General features: G+C 42.7%; 1 protein-coding gene across 1 annotated transcript in view; it reads left to right on the top strand.

The window, feature by feature from the left end:
• Positions 1-22,515, top strand: part of gcn1 (GCN1 activator of EIF2AK4) — a 131,639-nt gene that overhangs the window by 30,898 nt on the left and 78,226 nt on the right. The window contains exons 12-18 of the mRNA XM_048555900.2: positions 2,088-2,138; positions 9,027-9,125; positions 11,753-11,926; positions 17,720-17,872; positions 19,098-19,190; positions 21,289-21,352; positions 21,885-22,044. Coding sequence (XP_048411857.2) covers positions 2,088-2,138; positions 9,027-9,125; positions 11,753-11,926; positions 17,720-17,872; positions 19,098-19,190; positions 21,289-21,352; positions 21,885-22,044 — 794 coding nt within the window. The remainder of the gene's footprint in view (positions 1-2,087; positions 2,139-9,026; positions 9,126-11,752; positions 11,927-17,719; positions 17,873-19,097; positions 19,191-21,288; positions 21,353-21,884; positions 22,045-22,515) is intronic.

The following is a 22,515-nucleotide window of genomic DNA, read 5'->3' as shown; positions in this document are numbered from 1 at the left end:
TGGATTGGGTCATTCTCCTTTTGTTTCATTCACCTCATTTCTGTTGCTTTTCTCAGTTATATCTTATTCTACCTTTCGTCTTCTGACGCTGTACACAGTCTTTCAAACCTGATTCCCAGTTCTGTTTATACTCTTATCCAGTTATTTTCCTCAACATCCTAACCTGTGGTGCCTTATTTCACCAAATGCATTTCTAGTTCACTTTTTGATTCCTGCCATTTTCAAACCCAGTCACCACATTGTTTTTGCAAGATTCTTAGTTCAGTTCTTATTTGTTTTAACCCCTGTCATGCAGTTTCTCTTGGTCTTTTTTAAAAAAAACAAATTGTTCACTTTTTCCTTATATTTTTCTGCCCCTCCGTTTCATTCCTATGGCCTCTATTTGCCCTGCATTTTAGGAGATCTTTTACTGTGTCCTTTTCATATAATGTTTCTTGCCTGCTGTACCTTCTAATTTGTCTTTCGTATTTTGTCCCCAGTTTGCAGCTGTCTCGCTGTTTTCTGTATACTAACACCATCCCAAACACTTTGTACATTCCCAATTTATCATTGCTCCAATACTCTTGCAATTTTTTTCATCAACCTCAACTACAGGCTGCTCTTCCACTTCGTGATGAGACATAACATGTCGCACCACCTCATTCCATTGCGGGTATTTTTCTTAATAGTCATGACCCTGATAATTCCTCACTTTCTCAATCCACTTAATTGCTTATCCTCTTGTATTCCAAGCTGTCCGTACCCCGGAAGCATATTGTGTTACCGGTGCTAATGGATGTCACTGTGTTGGTGTAAGAAAATTATTCTGTTTTTGTGGGGCAGTGAAAGAAGAAATTCATGGGTAGAATATTTCCAAATACGTTCAGTTTTCTGTTCTGTGTGCTACTCTGGATGCAGTGACAGGTTGATGAGTTAATTAAAAGTTCCAATTTCCAATACCAGATAACAAATGCAACTGGGTAAGGGCATTGAGAGATAAACCTGTAATTGGACAGTCGAGGTGCCAGTGTTGGACTGGGGTGAACAAAGTCAGAGGTCACACAACAACGGATTATAGTCCAACAGGTTTATTTGCAATCACAAGCTTTTAAACCGTAGCCCCTTAATTAGATAAAGTGAGAGAGAAATCCACAGTCACAGAATTTACAGGCAGAAAGATCAAAAGATCATATAAATGGTGTGATTGACATATTGAATAATAAGTCTATTGATGATCAAAAGTGTCAGCAGGTGTGAGTAAAGTGTGAATAACTAAATAACATGAAATGACCTGTAATCCAATTAAATGAAGCAGTGAGATAATTACAAAAAATTAACAATAAGATAGTGCTGGAGACAACCCAAATGACTGGAATAACACGATAGGTGTAGGAGTCGCACACCAAGTGTCTAACCAAAGTAATAAGTAATCCAAAATTGTACAAACAAATTAAGGTAAAAAGGTCAGAACAATTTATCAGGGTGACGGTGTCAAAAGAGGACAGTAAGGAAGATTTTACAGATACAGAATACTGTGGTGGGGTCACATATAGCATGGCGTGAACCCAAAATCATAGTTAAGGCCATCTTCATGGGTACGGAACTTAGCTATCGGTTTCTGCTTGGCAGTACTGTACTGTTGTGCATCTTGAAGGCCACCTTAGGGGGCGCTTACCCTAAAATCAGAGGCTGCATGCCCTTGACCACTGAAATATTCCCTGACTATGAGGGTGCATTGCTGTCTGGCAACTTGTTGTGCGGTGTCCATTCCTCCACTGTTGTAGCATCAACCACAACATCTCACAACCTCTGCAAGACGTGTCAGGTCATTGACACGGTTACCCCATCACATGTGGGAGCACCACCCACACAAACACAGCAGGTATTCGTGTGACTTGACCAGTGTTGTCTATCTCATTCACTGCAGCCATGGATGCCTCTAGGCATGGTAAATTGGTGAGACCATGCAGACGCTACGACAACAGATGAATAGACACCAAGTAACAATTGAGTCCCTGGGTTGTTAAATGCCTTCTATAAATGCACACTTGTTTAACACATTCCTGATTATGGCTGCTAACGTCTCTGTCATTTATGTTTTCCTGTAGGTTCTGAGGGCAAGTTGACTGCAGTTTCACAGAAGATAAGTGTGCTGTCAGGTTGGTGCTTTAAATTGCTTCAAATAAAACTAAAGAAAACGAGAAACCTGTTCATACAATCTCTAGTAATTATAGAAAAAAATGGACATGTTGAGGTTAAAATAGTATCAGAGATAATGGGAACTGCAGATGCTGGAGAATTCCAAGATAATAAAATGTGAGGCTGGATGAACACAGCAGGCCAAGCAGCATCTCAGGAGCACAAAAGCTGACGTTTCGGGCCTAGACCCTTCATCAGAGAGGGGAATGGGGAGAGGGAACTGGAATAAATAGGGAGAGAGGGGGAGGCGGACCGAAGATGGAGAGTAAAGAAGATAGGTGGAGAGAGTAGAGGTGGGGAGGTAGGGAGGGGATAGGTCAGTCCAGGGAAGACGGACAGGTCAAGGAGGTGGGATGAGGTTAGTAGGTAGATGGGGGTGCGGCTTGGGGTGGGAGGAAGGGATGGGTGAGAGGAAGAACCGGTTAGGGAGGCAGAGATAGGTTGGACTGGTTTTGGGATGCAGTGGGTGGGGGGGAAGAGCTGGGCTGGTTGTGTGGTGCATTGGGGGGAGGGGACGAACTGGGCTGGTTTAGGATGCAGTTGGGGAAGGGGAGATTTTGAAACTGGTGAAATCCACATTGATACCATTAGGCTGCAGGGTTCCCAGGCGGAATATGAGTTGCTGTTCCTGCAACCTTCGGGTGGCATCATTATGGCAGTGCAGGAGGCCCATGATGGACATGTCATCTAAAGAATGGGAGGGGGAGTGGAAATGGTTTGCGACTGGGAGGTGCAGTTGTTTGTTGCGAACTGAGCGGAGGTGTTCTGCAAAGCGGTCTCCAAGCCTCTGCTTGGTTTCCCCAATGTAGAAGAAGCCTCACCGGGTACAGTGGATGCAGTATACCATATTGGCAGATGTGCAGGTGAACCTCTGCTTAATGTGGAATGTCATCTTGGGGCCTGGGATAGGGGTGAGGGAGGAGGTGTGGGGGCAAGTGTAGCATTTCCTGCGGTTGCAGGGGAAGGTGCTGGGTGTGGTGGGGTTGGAGGGCAGTGGGGAGCGAACAAGGGAGTCACGGAGAGAGTGGTCTCTCCGGAAAGCAGACAGGGGTGGGGATGGAAAAATGTCTTGGGTGGTGGGGTCGGATTGTAAATGGCGGAAGTGTCGGAGGATGATGCGTTGTATCCGGAGGTTGATAGGGTGGTGTGTGAGAACGAGGGGGATCCTCTTTGGGCGGTTGTGGCGGGGGCGGGGTGTGAGGGATGTGTTGCGGGAAATACGGGAGACGCGGTCAAGGGCGTTCTCGATCACTGTGGGGGGGAAAGTTGCGGTCCTTGAAGAACTTGGACATCTGAGATGCGCGGGAGTGGAATGTCTTATCATGGGAGCAGATGCGGCGGAGGCGGAGGAATTGGGAATAGGGGATGGGGTTTTTGCAGGAGGGTGGGTTGGAGGAGGTGTATTCTAGGTAGCTGTGGGAGTCGGTGGGCTTGAAATGGACATCAGTTACAAGCTGGTTGCCTGAGATGGAGACTGAGAGGTCCAGGAAGGTGAGGGATGTGCTGGAGATGGCCCAGGTGAACTGAAGGTTGGTGTGGAAGGTGTTTCATCCACTTCACCAACACCTTCCACCCCAACCTTCAGTTCACCTGGGCCATCTCCAGCACATCCCTCACCTTCCTGGACCTCTCAGTCTCCATCTCAGGCAACCAGCTTGTAACTGATGTCCATTTCAAGCCCACCGACTCCCACAGCTACCTAGAATACACCTCCTCCAACCCACCCTCCTGCAAAAACTCCATCCCCTATTCCCAATTCCTCCGCCTCCGCCGCATCTGCTCCCATGATAAGACATTCCACTCCCGCGCATCTCAGATGTCCAAGTACTTCAAGGACCGCAACTTTCCCCCCCACAGTGATCGAGAACGCCCTTGACCGCGTCTCCCGTATTTCCCGCAACACATCCCTCACACCCCGCCCCCGCCACAACCGCCCAAAGAGGATCCCCCTCGTTCTCACACACCACCCTATCAACCTCCGGATACAACGCATCATCCTCCGACACTTCCACCATTTACAATCCGACCCCACCACCCAAGACATTTTTCCATCCCCACCCCTGTCTGCTTTCCGGACAGACCAGTCTCTCCGTGACTCCCTTGTTCGCTCCCCACTGCCCTCCAACCCCACCACACCCGGCACCTTCCCCTGCAACCGCAGGAAATGCTACACTTGCCCCCACACCTCCTCCCTTACCCCTATCCCAGGCCCCAAGATGACATTCCACATTAAGCAGAGGTTCACCTGCACATCTGCCAATGTGGTATACTGCATCCACTGTACCCGGTGAGGCTTCCTCTACATTGGGGAAACCAAGCGGAGGCTTGGAGACCGCTTTGCAGAACACCTCCGCTCAGTTCACAACAAACAACTGCACCTCCCAGTCGCAAACCATTTCCACTCCCACTCCCATGCTTTAGATGACATGTCCATCATGGGCCTCCTGCACTGCCACAATGATGCCACCCGAAGGTTGCAGGAACAGCAACTCATATTCGCCTGGGAACCCTGCAGCCTAATGGTATCAATGTGGACTTCACCAGTTTCAAAATCTCCCCTTCCCCAACTGCATCCCTAAACCAGCCCAGTTCATCCCCTCCCTCCACTGCACCACACAACCAGCCCAGCCCTTCCCCCCCACCCACTGCATCCCAAAACCAGTCCAACCTGTCTCTGCCTTCCTAACCAGTTCTTCCTCTCACCCATCCCTTCCTCCCACCCCAAGCCGCACTCCTATCTACCTACTAACCTCATCCCACCTCCTTGACCTGTCCGTCTTCCCTGGACTGACCTATTCCCTCCCTACCTCCCCACCTATACTCTCTCCACCTATCTTTTTTACTCTCCATCTTGGGCCCACCTCCCCCTCTCTCCCTATTTATTCCAGTTCCCTGTCCCCATCCCCCTCTCTGATGAAGGGTCTAGGCCCGAAACGTCAGCTTTTGTGCTGCTGAGATGCTGCTTGGCCTGCTGTGTTCATCCAGCCTCACATTTTATTATGTTGTTGAGGTGTTGTTTCCTGTTTTTGTGTATAACTATATATGAATCAAATAGCATAGTTCAGAATTTCGTTGCACTGCGTGTACAGAGCAAATTTTTTATCCAAGGTATGTTTACAAATTAGTTTGAGTCCAACTTATCTCTGCAGGTACTGCTTTCTATTGACACTAAGGAAGCACTTGTGAGAGTGCTGTGGTGCACCTTCCGAAGTCTCAGCTTGCTGAGTACTAATTATGAAATCCTAGCAAATCTTGTCAGAAACCTGAGTTGTCAATTTAGTTTTAAGATCTTATTCTTCTTACTAACAGCTTTTAAAAACTCTACATATTTTATTTAAGCCTATTGTTTAATTGTTACTTGTTTTAGAACTCATTATGTGCTGCTTGAGAAAGAGGGAGGCGATGATGTGGTGGTATAGTTACCAGTAATCTAGAAATGTAGTTAATCCTCTGTGGATCAGTGTTCAGCACATGGAGTAATTTGAATTCTAAAGCAAGCCTGGGATTAAAAGCCTAATGATGACTATGGAAACACTGTCAATCCATCTAGTTTACTAATGTCCTTTGGGGAAGGAAATTTGCCATTCTTACCTAGTCTGTCCTGCTTGTGACTCCAGGTTCACAGCAATATGATTGATCTTCACTGTCCTCTGAAATGGCCTAGAATCCAGCAATAAAGGGTCACAGAAGCAGACAGACTGATCACCTGGCATTGTCCCAGTACTGGAAACAACAATAGCAAGTTCAGCCTTATCAACCCTGCAAAGTCTTCCTTATCTAGGGGGCTAGTGCCAAAATTGGAGTAACTGTCTCACAGACTGACACAGTCATGCTACTGCAGTTATCCGTTAGAGATGGTGCTGTCAGGGGCACTACCACTGTCCCTGGATATGTCCTGTCCCATCAGCAGGACAAGCCCAACAGATTTGGTGACACAGTGGTATAAAGTGGGCGGGAGTTGGGAGTCCTCAACATTGACTCTGGACTTTGTAAAGTCTCATGGCTTCAAGTGAAACATGGGCAAGGCAGCTTCCTGCTGATTACCCTGTATCCTTGGTGGTACTCCACATTGAACACTACTTAGAGGAAGAACTGAGGGTTCCAAAAATGCCGAATGTACTTTGTATGGGGACTATATCACCAAGACTGGCTTGGCAGCATTACTCTTGACCAAACTGGTTGAGTCTTAAAAGACATGGTTGCAAGACTGGGTCTGTAACAGGTAGTGAAGGAACCAATGTGAGGCGGGGAGAAAAAACCTACTTGACCTCATCCTCCCCAATCTACCTGCCTCAAATGCATCTGTATCGGTAGCAGTTATTACTGCACAGTTCGTGAAGACTAGGTTCAGTCTTCACACAGTGCTGCTACCCACCATGTACAACATTAGCATTTCTAAATGGGGTAGATTACAGTCAGATGCAGAAACTCATTACTGGGCATCCATGAGATGCTGTGGACCATCATCGGTAGACTTGTACACAATCACAATTTGTAACATCATGGCCAGGCATATCCTGCATCCTACCATTGCTGGCACACAGGGGATCATCCCTGGTTCAGTGTGGAGTGCAAGAGGACAGGCTAGGAGCATCTAAAAATTAAGTATCAACTTTGTGAAGCTGCAACTCTGGACAACTTGCATGCCAAACAGCATAAGCAGCAAATGATAGATGGGAAAGAGCAATTCCACAACCAACAAATCAGATTGAAACAAAAAGAGAAATTTCTGGAAAAGCTGAGCGGGTCTAGCAGCATCTGTGAAGGAAAATCAGACTCAGCATTTCGGGTTGAGTGACTTTTCTTCAGGTTTGAAGCTCTGCAATGTTAGTGTATCTAGTCCTGGATGGAGGTGGACATTTGAAACAACTCACTAGAGGAAGAGCCTCTGCAAATATCCGCATCTTTAAAGCTAGGGGAACCCAGCATATCATTGCAAAAGAAAAGGTTGAAGCATTTGCAACCGTTTTCAGCCTGAAATGCTGAGTGAATCTCAGCTCCCTCCAGCATTCCCCAGCATTATTGATATAGGTCTACCACTGCGTGAAATGACTAAAGGTATTGACAACTGCAAGAGCCTTGGGCAATACTACTGAAGACTGGTGCTCCAGAATTTGTCACACCCCTAGCCAAGTTGTTCCAGTATATCTACAGCTGTGGCATCTCCTCAGCAATGCAGATATTTGCCCACACAAAGCAGAGGAAATCTAACCAGGCCACCTACCACCCCACCAATCTTCTCTCAATCATCACTGAAGTAATGGAACTTGATGGCAACAGTGCTATGAAACAGCACTGGTTCAGCAATAATCCACTCACTGACAGTTTAGTTTTCACCAGGGCCATTTCACTGCTGATCCCATTCCAGCTTTGGTCCAAAGCGGCAAAAGAGCTGAACTCCAGAGATGTGATCAAGGCCAGATTTGACCAAGTGTAACATCAAAGAGTCCTAGCAAAACTGGAGTCAATGAGAATTGATGGGGAAGCTCTTCACCGCTTGGAGTCATACCTAGCACAGAGAAAAATGGTTGTGGTTGTTGGAAAACATTTACCCCCGCTCCAGAACATCTCTGTAGGAGTTTCTTAGGACATCCTAGTCCCAACCCACTTCAGCTACACCATCAATGACCTTCCCTTCTTCATAACGACAGAATTGGGATGTTTGCAGATGATTGCACAATTTTCAGTGCTGTTCATGACCCTTCAAATACTGAAGCAGTCCAGATTCAAAAGCAATAAGACCTGGTCAAAATACACGCTTGGGCTGTCAAGTGGCAAGTAACATTAGTGAAAACACAAATGCTGGGCATTGGCCATCTGCACCAAGAAACAATCTGATCATTGACCCTTGACATTCAATGGCATTACCATCAGTGAATTCATCCACAATCGACATCCTGGATACTGCATTGATCAGAAACTGAACTGGTCTCACCTTATAAATATTGGCTTCAAGGGCAGGTCAGAGCCTAGGAATCCTGCAGCGAGTAATTTACCACATGAATTCCAAAAGCCCATCCATCATCGAAGGCTTTAGTCAGGAATGTGATGAAATTCTCCTTGTTTGCCTGGATGAGTGCAACTCCAACAACACTCAAAAAAAAAATTGACAACATCTAGAGCAAAGCAGCCTAGTTAATTGGCTTCACATAACAATTAATTCCTTCCACTGCTGATGCTCAGTGGCAGCAACCAGCTGCAAGATGCACTGCAGAAATTTATCAAGGTTCTTTAGACAGCACCTTCCCAACATCCAACTACTTCCATTTAGAAGGTCAAGGACAGCAGATGCGTTGGAACACCACCACATATATGTTTCCTCCAGGCCACTTACCATTCTGACTTGTAAGTATATTGCTGTTCTTTCAGTGTTGCTGGATCAAAACCCTGGAACTCCCTCCCTAAAGGCAATGTACATGTCCCTACAGCACATGGACTGCAGTGATTCAAGAAAGCAGCTCGCCAGCACCTTCTCGAGGGTGATTCAGGGTGGGCAATAAATGGTGTTTCAGCCAGCGAAACTCACATCCATGAATATATTGGTAAAAAAACTGATGTAGAGAGTCTTTATAATGTACATGCTTCTGTCAGTTTAGATGTCCCTGCCTGAGCACTTCTACCCAGCTGGTTTTCCAGTATCTCCTGTTCCTTTTGAATCTGTAAACTTTTTTCAAAATGATTAGCCCAGTAGTAGGGGCCTTAACACATGCGATGTTGAATATAAAGGCAGTAAATATTATGCTGTCAGCACAAATGTTTTGTGTAAGAATTTATATTGGGTATTGTATTATTCCATGTAATGTCAGAATGTAGAGTTGTGTACATTAACAAGTTGTTCCTTTACACAGGCATTGGGAGCTGCAGTCACCATACAGTCAGTGGTATTTCAAGTCAAACCCTGAGTGGTACAGTCGCTGAGCTATTCATCCCCTTCCTGCAACAAGAAGGTGAGTGACTTCAGTTTTCTAAATCTCAAATGCAGAAGATTTTTTGCACCCTTCTTACTTGCAAGAACAATTTGGAATGAAAGAATGCCTCGCCCCGTGATGTCCCAAAACTTGCAGCTTGAGTCTAACTTAGTTTTGAATGCATCCAGTGTTTTCCTCCATTATTCTCTGATGCATATTATTCCATACAGTTGGTAACTTTTTCTTAGATCATAGAATCGCTACAGAGTGGAAACAGGCCCTTCGGCCCAAAAAGTCCTCACTGACTCTCTGAGCACCCACCCAGACTCATCCCCCTATAACCCACCTAATCTACACATCCCTGAACACTATAAGGCAATTTTCTAAGGCCAGTCCACCACATTTTTGGACTGTGGGAGGAAACCGGAGCACCAGAAGGAAAACCGTGCAGACATGAGAATGTGCAAACTCCACACAGACAGTCGCCCAAGGATGGTATCGAACCCTGTTCCCTGGTGCTGTGAGGCAGCAGATCTAAGCACTGAGTCACTGTGCCGCACTTACTTGTGCAAAGATCTCCTTGAGGTGCGAAGTTGAAAAATGAAGTTGCTGATTAGAAAAGAAATTATTCCTTCTGTTACGAGGACCACTGAACTAAAGGTCTCCTTTATAATAAGAGCTAAGCCATTCAGAAAATACTCCACACCAGAACTGGATACTTAGGGGAGAAGAATTCACTTTCCCAAAGTAGGTTGAGGTTAGGGGTTGGAGGAGAAGAATATTTGGGAGAAACAACTGAAAATTTCAACAACAGATTTGTTTGTTGAATTAGTTTATTTGAAGAATATATGGATCAATCAAGGTCAAACTACAGGACGGAGAAGCTTGAGAGACTGAATAAACACTACTTTTTGCATTCCTCCCCCAATAACTTAAAATGATATTCTCTGGTGCGATGCATTTGACTACTAAACAATATTCTGTTTTTATCTTGGTGATGAATCTTTTCATTATTTGAAGTACTTCAGCATGGTAGTTATTCGTTTTAGATTTTGCAGCTTGTGGTTTCTTTAATTATTCCTAACAATTCCTCACCTTGTAATTTGGGGTGAATCATGTTGTTGTTCTTTGGAAACTGTACAATCAACATATGCCCTTTCTATGACTAGCATTGAGTTGAGTGCTTTGGATGTGTTTTGATCAATGCATTGCAAAACTAATGTATTGGTAAAGAGCTTTCTGCACAAAATCGCTGTAAACAATCATAATCCATGCTCATTATCACATGTGCCATAAGAAAATTAAAGTATTCTTGGTGAATAATCAGGTCTGGAAGCATGTGCTTGTACTGTAGTCTGCCCTACTGTTAAGATAGGAATGGGGCCTGAAAGAAACCCGGTGTAAAAGGAGATAAAAGGGAGAGATAACAAAAGTGTCCAATGGTATTGGTAATGAGAAATTTTGAAAATGTTCTGTGACAGTGCTGTCACTTTAAAAAGGTCATTTTGTCCTGGGTTTTTTTTTTGAAGAGCGGTTGTTGTAAGGGCAGAAGTATCAGAGCGGCTAGTAGAGACAGCCTAAAGCAATACAGTAGTTTTTTTTAGATACGTTTGTAACAATAGAGGGGGAGTGTCCAATTCTCTCAGATCAGGCTTTCTAGTTTTTTTAGACTGTATTTGTCAGAAGCTGTTTGGCTCCCAGAAGAGTTGGAGCTTCAAGAAAATGATTTGTAACTTTCTCTTTCTCTGTTGTTTCCTCCTGGATTGAAAACAGCATGTAAGAAACTGTCTGAATTTACTTTTTAACCAAGAGGTGTGTTAATGGGATATTACTGTATTGGAACAGTTAATCAGTAATAGGTACTGCATCTATTATTCGATTTAAGTTTTCTGATAGTTGTTATTCTAAATTCCTCTTTCTTTTGTTTGTATTTTAACAATAGTGTTTAAATAAATTATTTTGCTTAATGTCAAGGTTTGACCAGTCACATCACATCCAGAATACACACTTCATGTCTACCTTGCAAATAAAAAAAAAGTTAGTGTCTAGGCTACCTTCTTTAAAATATTTTGAGGGGTCTGGTCCATAACAGTTACCATTGACAAAGTTGTATTTCTCTACAAACCAAAAGAGTCAAAGAAATGATGAAGTATCAAAAAATATAATGTTTTTCAGTGATAATCATAATGTGATTAAATTTCTTGGTTTGTGTCTCTCTCTAGTGACCATTCTGCATAATACATATGTTGTTGCTTGAGCTCCTTGTCATGTATCTTCATTGGAGCAACGTAGACTTGAAGAAGATATATTTGAGATCCTCTCTGTCTGCCTGCCATACTTTTCCACTGCCTTGATTTATAAAAAAGGATTTTGTTTTTTTTAAAATGGAAAACTCCACACTAATTTCAGTAGGTGACTGATGCATGATAAGCAAGTAGGAGTATGATATCAGACTGAACAAAGATTTTCGGGTTGATGTCCGGAATCTCACCCTGCATGTCTTAAAATCTAGAATGGGTATTTGCATAGGATAGTGAGGTTCAAAACCTTGGAGTCATTTCAGGAATGTTGAATAGATTTTGCAGCCGTTGTAGATTTTCTAGGTGTATGTGTCTATCTAATGTATCTGAGTTTACATTTATAACATGAATGAAGTTCTCCTGCAGTTCATGAGGGCACATTGCTTCATGCCATCTCCATCCTTGCACTCTGGTGCATCAAGTTCACCACTGAGGTTCCCAAGAAACTGACAGAATGGTTCAAGAAGGCTTTCACTCTCAAAACCTCAACGTCTGCCATCAGGCATGCTTACCTGCAATGTATGCTAGTCTCATTCCGTGGTGAGTATAGTTGCATGAAAAAAATCTATTTATTTGCTTCTGTTGGTGCCATCTGTGCCCTGATAAGGTGATGGGTTGAAAGTTTGTTTTCTGGATGCAGCAGTCGAGTCTAAAGTGATTTTTGTTTTGCCCAACAATTTATGCTGTCTGTATTGGCTTTTTATAATCTTTCATAGGTGTTGGTCTAGCAGGCAAGGCCAGCATTTGCTGCTATTCCCAAATTGCCATTGAACTGAGTCGTTTGCTTGGCCATTTCAGAAAGCAGTTAAGAGTCAGCTACATTGTCCATCTGGAGTCGATGCAGGTTTCCTTCCCTAAATGACATTACAGAACTTGTTCTGTGTTTTTTACAGCAAATCATAATATATTACCGTCCATCCAGTTGCTCATGTCTATAGAAATTGTTCAATGTTTTCTCAGCAGCAAGCACCAAGGAGAACATGATAAACTATAAGAGCAAATTACTGCAGATGCTGGAATCTGTACTGAAAACCACAAATGCTGGAAAGCACAGTGGGTCAAACAGCATCCGTGGAGAGAGAGCAAGCCAAAGTTCTGATGAAGAGTCATCTAGACTCAAATCATTAGCTTGCTCTCTCTCCGTGGATGCTGTCTGACCCACTGTGATCTCCAGCATTTGTTGTTTTCAGTACATTATAAACTTGATGCTTTTGTCTCAACCAGAATCTGGCAGCGCTTAACAAAACTCCTGAGCTTAAATATACTCAACTAAGATATGCTGCCAAGCATTAGTATAAGGAGTCCTGCAGAATCTTGAATCAAGTCTGGAAAACCTAGCACAAGTGAGAAGAGTGAGGCTATGTTCTGATCCCCTTTTGGACAAGAATTATAGCTTCCTTAGTTCCATCTGTAATGTGGAGAAATAGTGACTAGTGGTAATGTCACTGGACTGATAACCAGAAGCTCAGGCTAATGTCCCAAGGGCATGGTTCAGATTCTACCATGCAACTGCTAGAATTTAAGTTTGAGTAGTAAAATCTCGCAAGCTACTCTCAGTATTGATGACCACAAAACTATCATCGATCATTGGTCGAACCTATCGAGCATCCTTCCCTTCATGTGACTGCAGATCCACAGCAATGTGGTTGACACTTAACTGCCCTCTGAAATGACCCAACGAGTTACTAAGTTGGAGAACCTTTATGGATAAACAAAAGTGCTGAGCTTACTAATGATGCCCAAAAAATCTCAATTAATGTAGGCATAAATGGTGTAGGTTGCTGTAACGCTACTTCCCAAATCTTTGAATTGCATAGATAGGATACTGGTTTTAGCATGTTATTGAGATGGTATTTGGAACCGATATAAGCTTTCCATTGACTTTTTTTAAACTACAGACTGTAGTTGAAGCACAATCACTGTAGTCATTAATGAACAACTATCAATCTCATACCATAGAACTTTAATGAATTTTCTAACTGAGGATAACATTTATTTTCTATCCCTCGTTGCCCTAATAAATGAATGCCTTATTGTTTGAAGTTTGATTATATTTGTAGAAAACCTTGCCTGACGCTTTATCAACACGCAGTGAGGTACTTTGGTTGTACTTCAATGTTCTCACCAATGCATGCAGTTTAAATTCTCACAGACAGCAAAGTGGAACTCCCAACTTGTTTTTGTAATGTAGATTAAGGAATAATATTGATCATGACACCTGGAATAACTCTCCTGCTCTTCAGATAGTGCCATGTGGGCTTTGATATTCAGTTCAAAAAGAAATGGGACGTCAGTTTAATATCTTATGTAAAAGATGACATCACCAACCATGCAGTCCTCCGAGTGCCACGTTGATTTTAATGTTCAAAACCTGGAGTGGGACTTGAATCTAACAATCATTGAGTAACAGGCAAGAGTGCTACCAACTGAGCCATAACAGGCACACAACTTGAGTCTTTTGATAAGTCACTGAGAGGGGGGTGTCAGCCACACTGACACAGGTGTGGTATACATATGTCAGACCAAGTGACAATCCCAAAAGATTTGAAGAATTTTAACTTTTTATTTCTAGATTTATAAATTGAACTTAAGTTCTTAAATTCAGTGGTATTTCCATTTTCATTTTCTGTCATTGTTTCAGGATTCTGGATCACTAATCAAATAAATAATCATTGTGCCCTCTCTTAAAACTGAAAATCATGTCAGAATTGCCAAGTTCTCCTGTGAAAATGTCATAGAGGAAAGTGTCACAATTGGATAGGCCTGTTGCCCCAAACTGGCATTAGAACGTAGAACATAGAAAAGTACAGCACAGTACAGGCCCTTCAGCCCACAATGTTGTGCCATGGAATAATCCTAATCCAAAAATAAAATAACCTAACCTACATTCCCCTCAATTCACTGCTGTCCATGTGTATGTCCAGCAGTCGCTTAAATATCACTAATGACTCTGCTTCCACGACTACCACTAGCAAACTATCCCATGTGCTCACAACTCTCTGGGTGAAGAACCTTCCTCCTAACACCTTAAAACTATGACTCCTCGTGGCAGTCAATCCTGCCCTGGGGAAAAGTCTCTGGCTATCGACTCTATTCATGCCTCTCATTACCTTGTGCACCTTGATCAGGTCACCTCTCTTCTTCCTTCTCTCCAGAGAGAAAAGTCCAAGCTCAGTCAACCTCTCCTGGTAAGACAAGCTCTCCAGTCCAGGCAGCATCCTGGTAAACCTCCTATGCACCCTCTCCAAAGCCTCCACATCTTTCCTATAATAGGGTGACCAGAACTGGACACAATATTCCAAGTGTGGTCTCACCAGGGTTTTGTAGAGCTGCAGCATAACCTCGCGGCTCTTAAACTCGATTCCCCTGTTAGTGAAAGCCAAAACACCATATGCTTTCTTAACAACCTTATCCACTTGGGTGGCAACTTTAAGGGAGTTTTGCACTTGAACACCAAGATCCCGCTGTTCCTCCACACTGCCGAGAATCCTGCCTTTAATCCTATATTCAGCATTTAAGTTCGACCTTCCAAAATGCATCACTTGGCATTTATCCAGGTTGAAGTCCATCTGCCATTTCTCAGCCCAGCTCTGCATACTGTCAATGTCTCGCTGAATCCTGCAATAGCCCTCGGTACTATCAACGGCACCTCCAACCTTTGTGTCATCAGCAAACATAGTAACCCACCCCTCAACCTCCTCATCCAAGTCATTTATAAAAACTACAAAGAGCAGAGGCCCAAGAACAGAGCCCTGCGGGACACCACTCAGCACTGACCTCCAGGCAGAATACTTACCATCTACAACCACTCTCTGCCTCCTGTCAGCCAACCAATTCTGAATCCAGACAGCCAAATTGCCCTGTAATCCCATATTTCCTGACTTTATGAACGAGCCTGCCGTGGGGAACCATATCACATGCCTTGCTGAAGTCCATGTACACCACATCCACTGCTCGACCTCGTCAACCTGACTCGTGACCTCCTCCAAGAACTCAATAAGATTTGTGAGGCATGACCTGCCCCTCTCAAAGCCATGCTGACTCCCTTTAATCACGCTATGCTTTTCCAAATAGTCGCAAATCCTATCCCTCAGAATTCTTTCCAAAACCTTGCTGACCACAGACGTAAGACTGACTGGTCTGTAATTTCCAGGGATTTCCCTATTCCCTTTCTTGAAAAGAGGAGCAACATTTGCCTCCCTCTAATCTTCCGGTATGACTCCCGTGGAGAGTGAGGAAGCAAAGATCTTCACCAGCGGCTTAGCAACCTCCTTTCTTGCTTCCCGGAGCAACCTAGGATAAATCTGGTCTGGCCCTGGGGACTTATCAATCTTAATGGTTGCCAAAATTTCCAGCACATCAACTTCCTCAATCTTGATCTGTTCAAGCATGTTTCCCTGTTCCTCAAAGTTCTCATTCACAACAAGGTCCCTTTCCTTAGTGAAAAGCGAAGCAAAAACTCATTTAGGACTTCCCCTATCTGCTCCGACTCCACGCACAAGTTCCCTACGCTATCCCTGATCATTCTCTTCTTCCTCACGTATGAGTAAAATGCCTTTGGGCTCTTCCTAATCCTTCCTGCCAAGCCTTTCTTGTGCCCCCTCCTGGCCCTCCTCCGTCCACTTTTGAGCTCCTTCCGAGCAAGCCTGTAATCCTCTAAGGCTGTGCTAGACCCTTGCTTCCTCCACCTTACGTAAGCTGCCTTTTTCTTTTTGACGAGAAGCACCTCTGTTCCCGTCATCCAAGGCTCCTTAATTTTACCCCTTCTTACCTGTCTGAGGAACAAATTTATGCATCACTCGCAACAACTGCTCCTTAAACAGCCTCCACATGTCTGTTGTGCCCTTTCTGTGGAACAATTGCTCCCAATCTGTACTTCTCAACTCCTGTCTGATAGTTTCCTTTTCCCCAGTTAAATATGACGCTATCTTCCCCTGGTAACTGCTCCTTTCCCTCTCCATTGCTATGGTAAATGTGAGGCTGTTGTGGTCATTGTCGCCAAAGTGTTCTCCCACCACGAGATCTGACACCTGTCCTGGCTCATTGCTGAGCACCGACTCCAGAATGGCCCGGCCTGTCACATTACCTGACAAAAACGGCTCCATCCAAACCATCTGCACTAAGAAGGTTCCAATCAATATTGGGAAAGTTGAAGTCACCCATTACAATAACCCTGCTATGTTTGCACTTTTCAACAATCTGCCGGCCTATGAGTTCTTCGATCTCCCTACTGCTATTTGGGGGTCTGTAGAAAACCCCCAATGAGGTGACTGCTCCCTTGCTGTTCCTGACATCCACCCATACTGACTCAGTTGACAAACCTTCCTCGGCAACCTTCATTTCTCTTGCTGTGATGCACTATCCGATTAGCAACATCTCCGTTATGGCCACAACATCATAGTCCCAAGTACTGATCCATGCTCTAAGTTCGCCACTCTTATTTCTAACACTCCTTGCATTAAAGCAGACACATTTTAACCGACCCCTTCATTCCATCACATGAAAAACCTTCCCGGTAGATTCACTGCATCCTGCCACTGCCTCATCTACTACTACACCCCCTCCCCCCGATGTGTAGCTCTGATTCCCACCCCCCTGCCAAGCTAGTTTAAACCCTCCCGAACTACTCGAGCAAATCTCCCACCCAGGACATTTGTGCCCCTTCAGTTCAGGTGCAAACGCACCCACTTAAAAACAATCACTCTCCTTCCCAGCAAGCTCCACTTCTTCCGCTCTCTGCTCCTGCTCTTCCTGCTGCTCGAACCAAAAAAAAATATACTCACCTACCCGGCAGCCCTTGGTCCTCGCTCCGCAACTGCCACTACGAAATTGCCGCATTGTTTAGCATATTATAAAGTTTATTCTTAATCTTCAATGTCACGCTATTGATATAATGGATAATATAGTTATTCACCAAACTTTTTTGTTTACTTCTTCAATCTTACTGCAGTGAAATGTCAAAAGTGTGCAATAATGCTACACTTAATATTCCTGTGGACTGTAAAGTGATAATGATTATTTTGTTACATCAGAATCTTTGGACACCGTTGATTTTTGCCTGTTTGTATAAACATGGGAAGGAGGAATTAACAGCCTTTCAAAGACGCCAAAGACTTCAACACTCGTTGAAGCCAAAAGGGTGTACGTGGTTTAGTAATGTTTTCTAATATAGTGCATTTGTTTCTGTATGCGTTCTGTTAGCTTGGATGGTTTTTATTTGAAGCATATTTGTTATTTTCACTGATCTCCAGTACTATATGATATTTCTTTTTTAAAAAAATCAGCAACTGCTTTCTCATTCATACTTGCATGATAACTTTTCCACCCAATCAGGTGACACTTTACTTCAAGCATTAGAACTGTTGCCGCTGTTCCTGCAGACTGTCGAAAAAGTGCCCTCACAGAGTACCCAGATTCCCATCATAACAGAAGGTGTTGCGGCTGCTGTTCTGATCTGCAGGCTATCTTTGCTGGATACAACAATTGGTAAGGAGATACCTAATCTTTGGCATCACAAGAACTGAATAAGGGATTCCAGTTCTTTTTCTTTATAGGCGGTTTATTTTGGGTGTAATTAATAGTGAAGAAATAACTTACAAATGTGTAGCAATTTCGTAATGCCACGATCTTCCAAAATGATTTAGTCAGCAAGTTTTTTTTAGTGTAGTCACCGATTTAATTTAGAGAGACACAACATTTTTCAGAAACAGAACTGACAGAAATCAGTTAGTGTGATGCTGGTTAAACCATAAGTGTTGACCAGATCAACGGTAGAGTTCCCATTGCTTTTCTTTAAATTGTGCCATGGATTTTATGTGTATATCATCAAGGGAATACCTGTAGCCTCTCTCAATACTGCAATGATCTGTCAGCCTAAAATTTGAGTTCAAGTTCCTGGGTTGGTATTTGTATATGCCACCAACTTTCTTACAAGTAAATTAGGGTCACGCAGTCGAGAAAAGTAGAGATACTGTTCATAGCATGGTTTGGCAAAAGCTGGAGGAGCTTTGACACCTGGGGCATCAAAATCCCACATTTTGTACATCTTGCAAACTTGTGTCAGACTATTGTTATCTGCACGTCTAGCTTGAGATGATTGATGAAAAACAAAGGAGATGAAGGAACACACATTTCTACTTGTTTTCCAGAATTAGTAGTTATATCCACAGATTTGTTCTTAATGAAGGGATTGCTTGCTGTGCAATTTCCCTGAACTTGATGCCTTTTAACTGTGTTGACTGCCACTATGAGGAAAAACTGGGAGTGGAATCCATTGTCTTAACTACATATGTTTGGTCTACTATGCAATTACTGTGTTTCTGTCACCACCTCGGGAGGTTTTACTTTGTTCAGTAGCGTGTCCACTTGAGCTTCTGTACCACATTTAAATACACTTAATGGTCACGGAGTCACCAATCAGGCAAAGAGAGAAGGTTAACTAAGTGACTAGACAACAGCAATTTTACTGTAAATAAGAAAGTGGGGTATACAAGTGTAAAGGATCGGGCAAAGAGAGAAGGTTAACAATGAGACTACACAAACCTAATTTTATTGTAAATTAGAAAGGGGACTTGATTCTCCCCTTTACCAACCCACTCCACTGGATACCTTTAAATTAGCACTTTGTTAGGAAAATGTAACTAAGGACAATTGTAAAACGACATACCTTGAAGCTGGAACTTATTTTAGTTTGTTTTAAATTTATTTCCAGAGTCCAAGTTGACAACTTTCTGGCCATTAGTTCTGGATGAGAAGAAACAATTTTTTGCCTCTGAAAAATTCCTCTCGCTTGCTACTGAGGATGGTGAGTGCCTGAAATTTATGATGAGCAATGTTAGTCATTTCCACTGCAGTATTACTTTTAAAAGAGTATAAAAATTTTGCTGCTTGTGCCAATTAAATGTGAGTCGTTGTTCCATCCACCATTGTAATATCTCCTCAGTATCCATTGTGATGTTACAATGGAACCGACATGTTCCCTGTCCTTCTCTCTGTGTGTCTCTCTCTCTCTCTCTCTCTCTCTCTCTCTTTTTTTTCTTTTTCTGTCTCTGAATGCAGCAAAATGACCCATTCCAAAACCACTCAGGCCAGTTTTTAAAAAACAGCCGCGGAAGCTATATTTTAATATAATCAGGGTGGTTTTGCAACAACATAGTATATTTCTTAGTTAAGAAGGGGCCTAGCAATAACAATTTGAATCTGTAGTGTTGAAAATCAAATGAGTTAACTGATGGAGTGTCACCATACAGAGGTACTGTTTATTGCTGGGAGATTGCCTGTCTAACCTGAAGCTTGTATAGTTGGTGTACAGTCAAATTGTTTTATTCATGGAGATTAATGAAGTGTTGAAGTTCTTGTAACTGGCTGACATTAGGTAAGAATTGGAAAGTGTTGTTGAGCTTCTGCGAGAATAGAAGCTGATAAATATTAAGAGTATGTGTTCAGACTGACACTAGATATGTGTAGTCCCAATGGTCTAATAGGTATGCTCAGGGAGTATCACTTCCATAAAAGTAATTCAGTTAAACAGAAATAGTGAGGAGTTAGAAGAAAGATTGTTATCTGGTTTGTTGACTTTGAGAATGTCACATCAAGTAGACAACAAGACACCCTTTGACCTTTTAGACTTCCAAAGTTTATTTCCATACAATAGTTCTGATCAAGTAAAAAGCTACAGTACATTTAGGGTAGACAGTGGATGTGAGACAAGGAAATAAATCACTAAAGCCTGAAAGTAGTGGTAAGAAAAATAATGATGAAACTAAGGGCAGATAACATGTGCAGGTTCTCAATTGGTAACACATACAGGGCGTTTAACATAATATCATCCACGTTTTGCCCATATTGTTTTTCCTGAACTCATGCAGCTTTAATCTAGAGACACTACATTGATTTGCAGGAAATTCATTATGTGAGCATCCCTTTGCTGAAAACTTTAAATCCGTTTTCAACCTCTTGCAGCTCCAATCTTGCTCTGAGACCCTTCCTTGCATCCCCTTTCGATCCCCTGTTTTGATTGTCGCAAATAACAATGTATAAATGAAACATACAAATGAATGAATTAGGAGCAGGCCATTCAGCCCCTCATGCCTACTTTCCCATTCAAAACAATCATGGATGATCTGATTGTAACTTCAAAACCAAATTCCTGTCTACCCCCGATAATCTTCTGAACCCTTGCTTAATAAGAATCCTTATTAATAAAAATATTTTTGCTTTAAAATGTTCCAGGGTACTGCTACCTTTTTTAGGCTAATTTGTGATTTTTAAGCAGTGTCCCTCTAGTTTTAATTTCTCCCAGAAGAGTCGTCATTTTCTCTACATTTGCCCTGTGAAGACCTGTAGGATCGAGTATATTTCAGTAAAGTTGCATCTTATTCTTCTGAACTCCACTAGATGCGGGCCAAGCCTGTCTAACCTCTTCTCATAAACCAGCCCACCTGTTCCAATTATGATCTAATAACCCTCCTCTGAACTGTTTCCAATGCATATATGTGCTTCCTTAAAAGTTACCACTACTGTTACAGTATTCTAGATCCTGTCTCTCTAACACCCTGAGTAAATGAATCTTAACCTCATTACTTGTGTATTCAATTCACATTGTAGTTCTTTGCTTTCCCAGTTACTTGCTGTGCCTGCATACTAACCTTGTGTGCTTTATGAATGAGGACACCAAGTATTTGTGAAAAAAAAGTTGCTGGAAAATCTCAGCAGGTCTGGCAGCATCTGTGGAGGAAAAAAAGAGTTAACGTTTCGGGTCAATGACCCTTCCTCAGAAGGGCCCTTTTTGTTCCTGATTTATAGCATCCGCAGTTCTTTGGTTTTTACCAAGTATTTGTAGCTGTGTTGTTGGTTATATATTATTTATCTCTTTGTATTAATTGTTCTTCCTTGCTCCACAGCTCTTTGCACAGTGTTGCAACTCAGTGAGAGACTCCTTTTAGACCTTCCAGAAGTCAAGGGCCAGTATGTAATAATTTTACTTTCACGTATTGCATTCTTCTGTGTCCACCAATGTGAGCTATCTGCATATTTTTAGCTAAACAATAACTTAATGAGTGTCCCTATGCAGAAGTTCAGAACTTCTAAACTTTCAAAGAACTGGGAAATACTTCCAACCAAAGTAGGTGCAGTGTGTTGACATATGATCTTGTGTAGTTACAGGTTACATTTTATACATACATGATGGTAAATGAAGAGGTCTTTTACTCTCCAGTAGATTCTGCAGCTACATCAAACGTCTCAAGTCTCTGCAGTGATCAGTTGGCAACTCCAACAGATGCATTTTCAAACTACACTGCAGTGAATTGTTTTCCAATTCATCAAATGCTCCTTAAGATATAATTTTGTGATTAGCATGGGTTTTAAGTACCAACCCTTAAATTTATGTTGTAACCTGATCTTTGTGCTGTAGTTGCTTCTAAGATTATTTTGACTGTGTTAATATGTTAGGTGATACATCCTTCGCTGCAAATTGTGTGATCTTTACTATTTGCAGGATGTACCACAAAGCCCTCGTTGTTGTGTTGCTGAGTAGGACGTGGCGTGTTCGGAAACAAGCTCAGCAGACGGTCAGGAAATTACTCTCATCTCTCGGTGGTGTTAAGCTAGCATATGGGCTACTGGAGGAGCTCCAAATCATTCTGAACACCCACAAGGTCTGTAGTTTCTTTTAGTGAAGAAGCAGTTCATGTAGATCATCTGGTGGGATGCTCTTATTTTGACAATTTTGATATATTAATTGGACATCTAAAGGACATACTTATTATGCACTTTATGCTAGTATAATCACGCTAACTGCAGTGATCACTTGAGGTATTTTGAATGTTTGTTTGATTTGTGACTACCCATGATACTAGATAAAATACATCACTGGGCTCCCCATTCTTTCTATATTTTGTAAGATTGTGTGTGTAACTTCCTGTCATTCCTTCCTCCACACTCAAAAGTAGGGTTTTGAGGACCAACTAATAAGTCCACTGAGTAAATGCCTTTGATTGTAGAGCCTGATTGTATCACCCAAGACAAACTCAAAAGATGCATGCTAGAGAATTTATTGCTCCTCCCAAGCCTACCCCCTCCAAAATAAACACAATGTGAAGTGGTAATTCCTTGAGACATATACACAT

The sequence above is a fragment of the Stegostoma tigrinum genome, chromosome 26 (genome assembly GCF_030684315.1).
Source record: "Stegostoma tigrinum isolate sSteTig4 chromosome 26, sSteTig4.hap1, whole genome shotgun sequence".
NCBI lineage: Eukaryota > Metazoa > Chordata > Chondrichthyes > Orectolobiformes > Stegostomatidae > Stegostoma > Stegostoma tigrinum.
The sequence above is the reverse complement of the archived record's forward strand: the minus strand, read 5'-3'. Positions and strand labels throughout refer to the sequence as shown.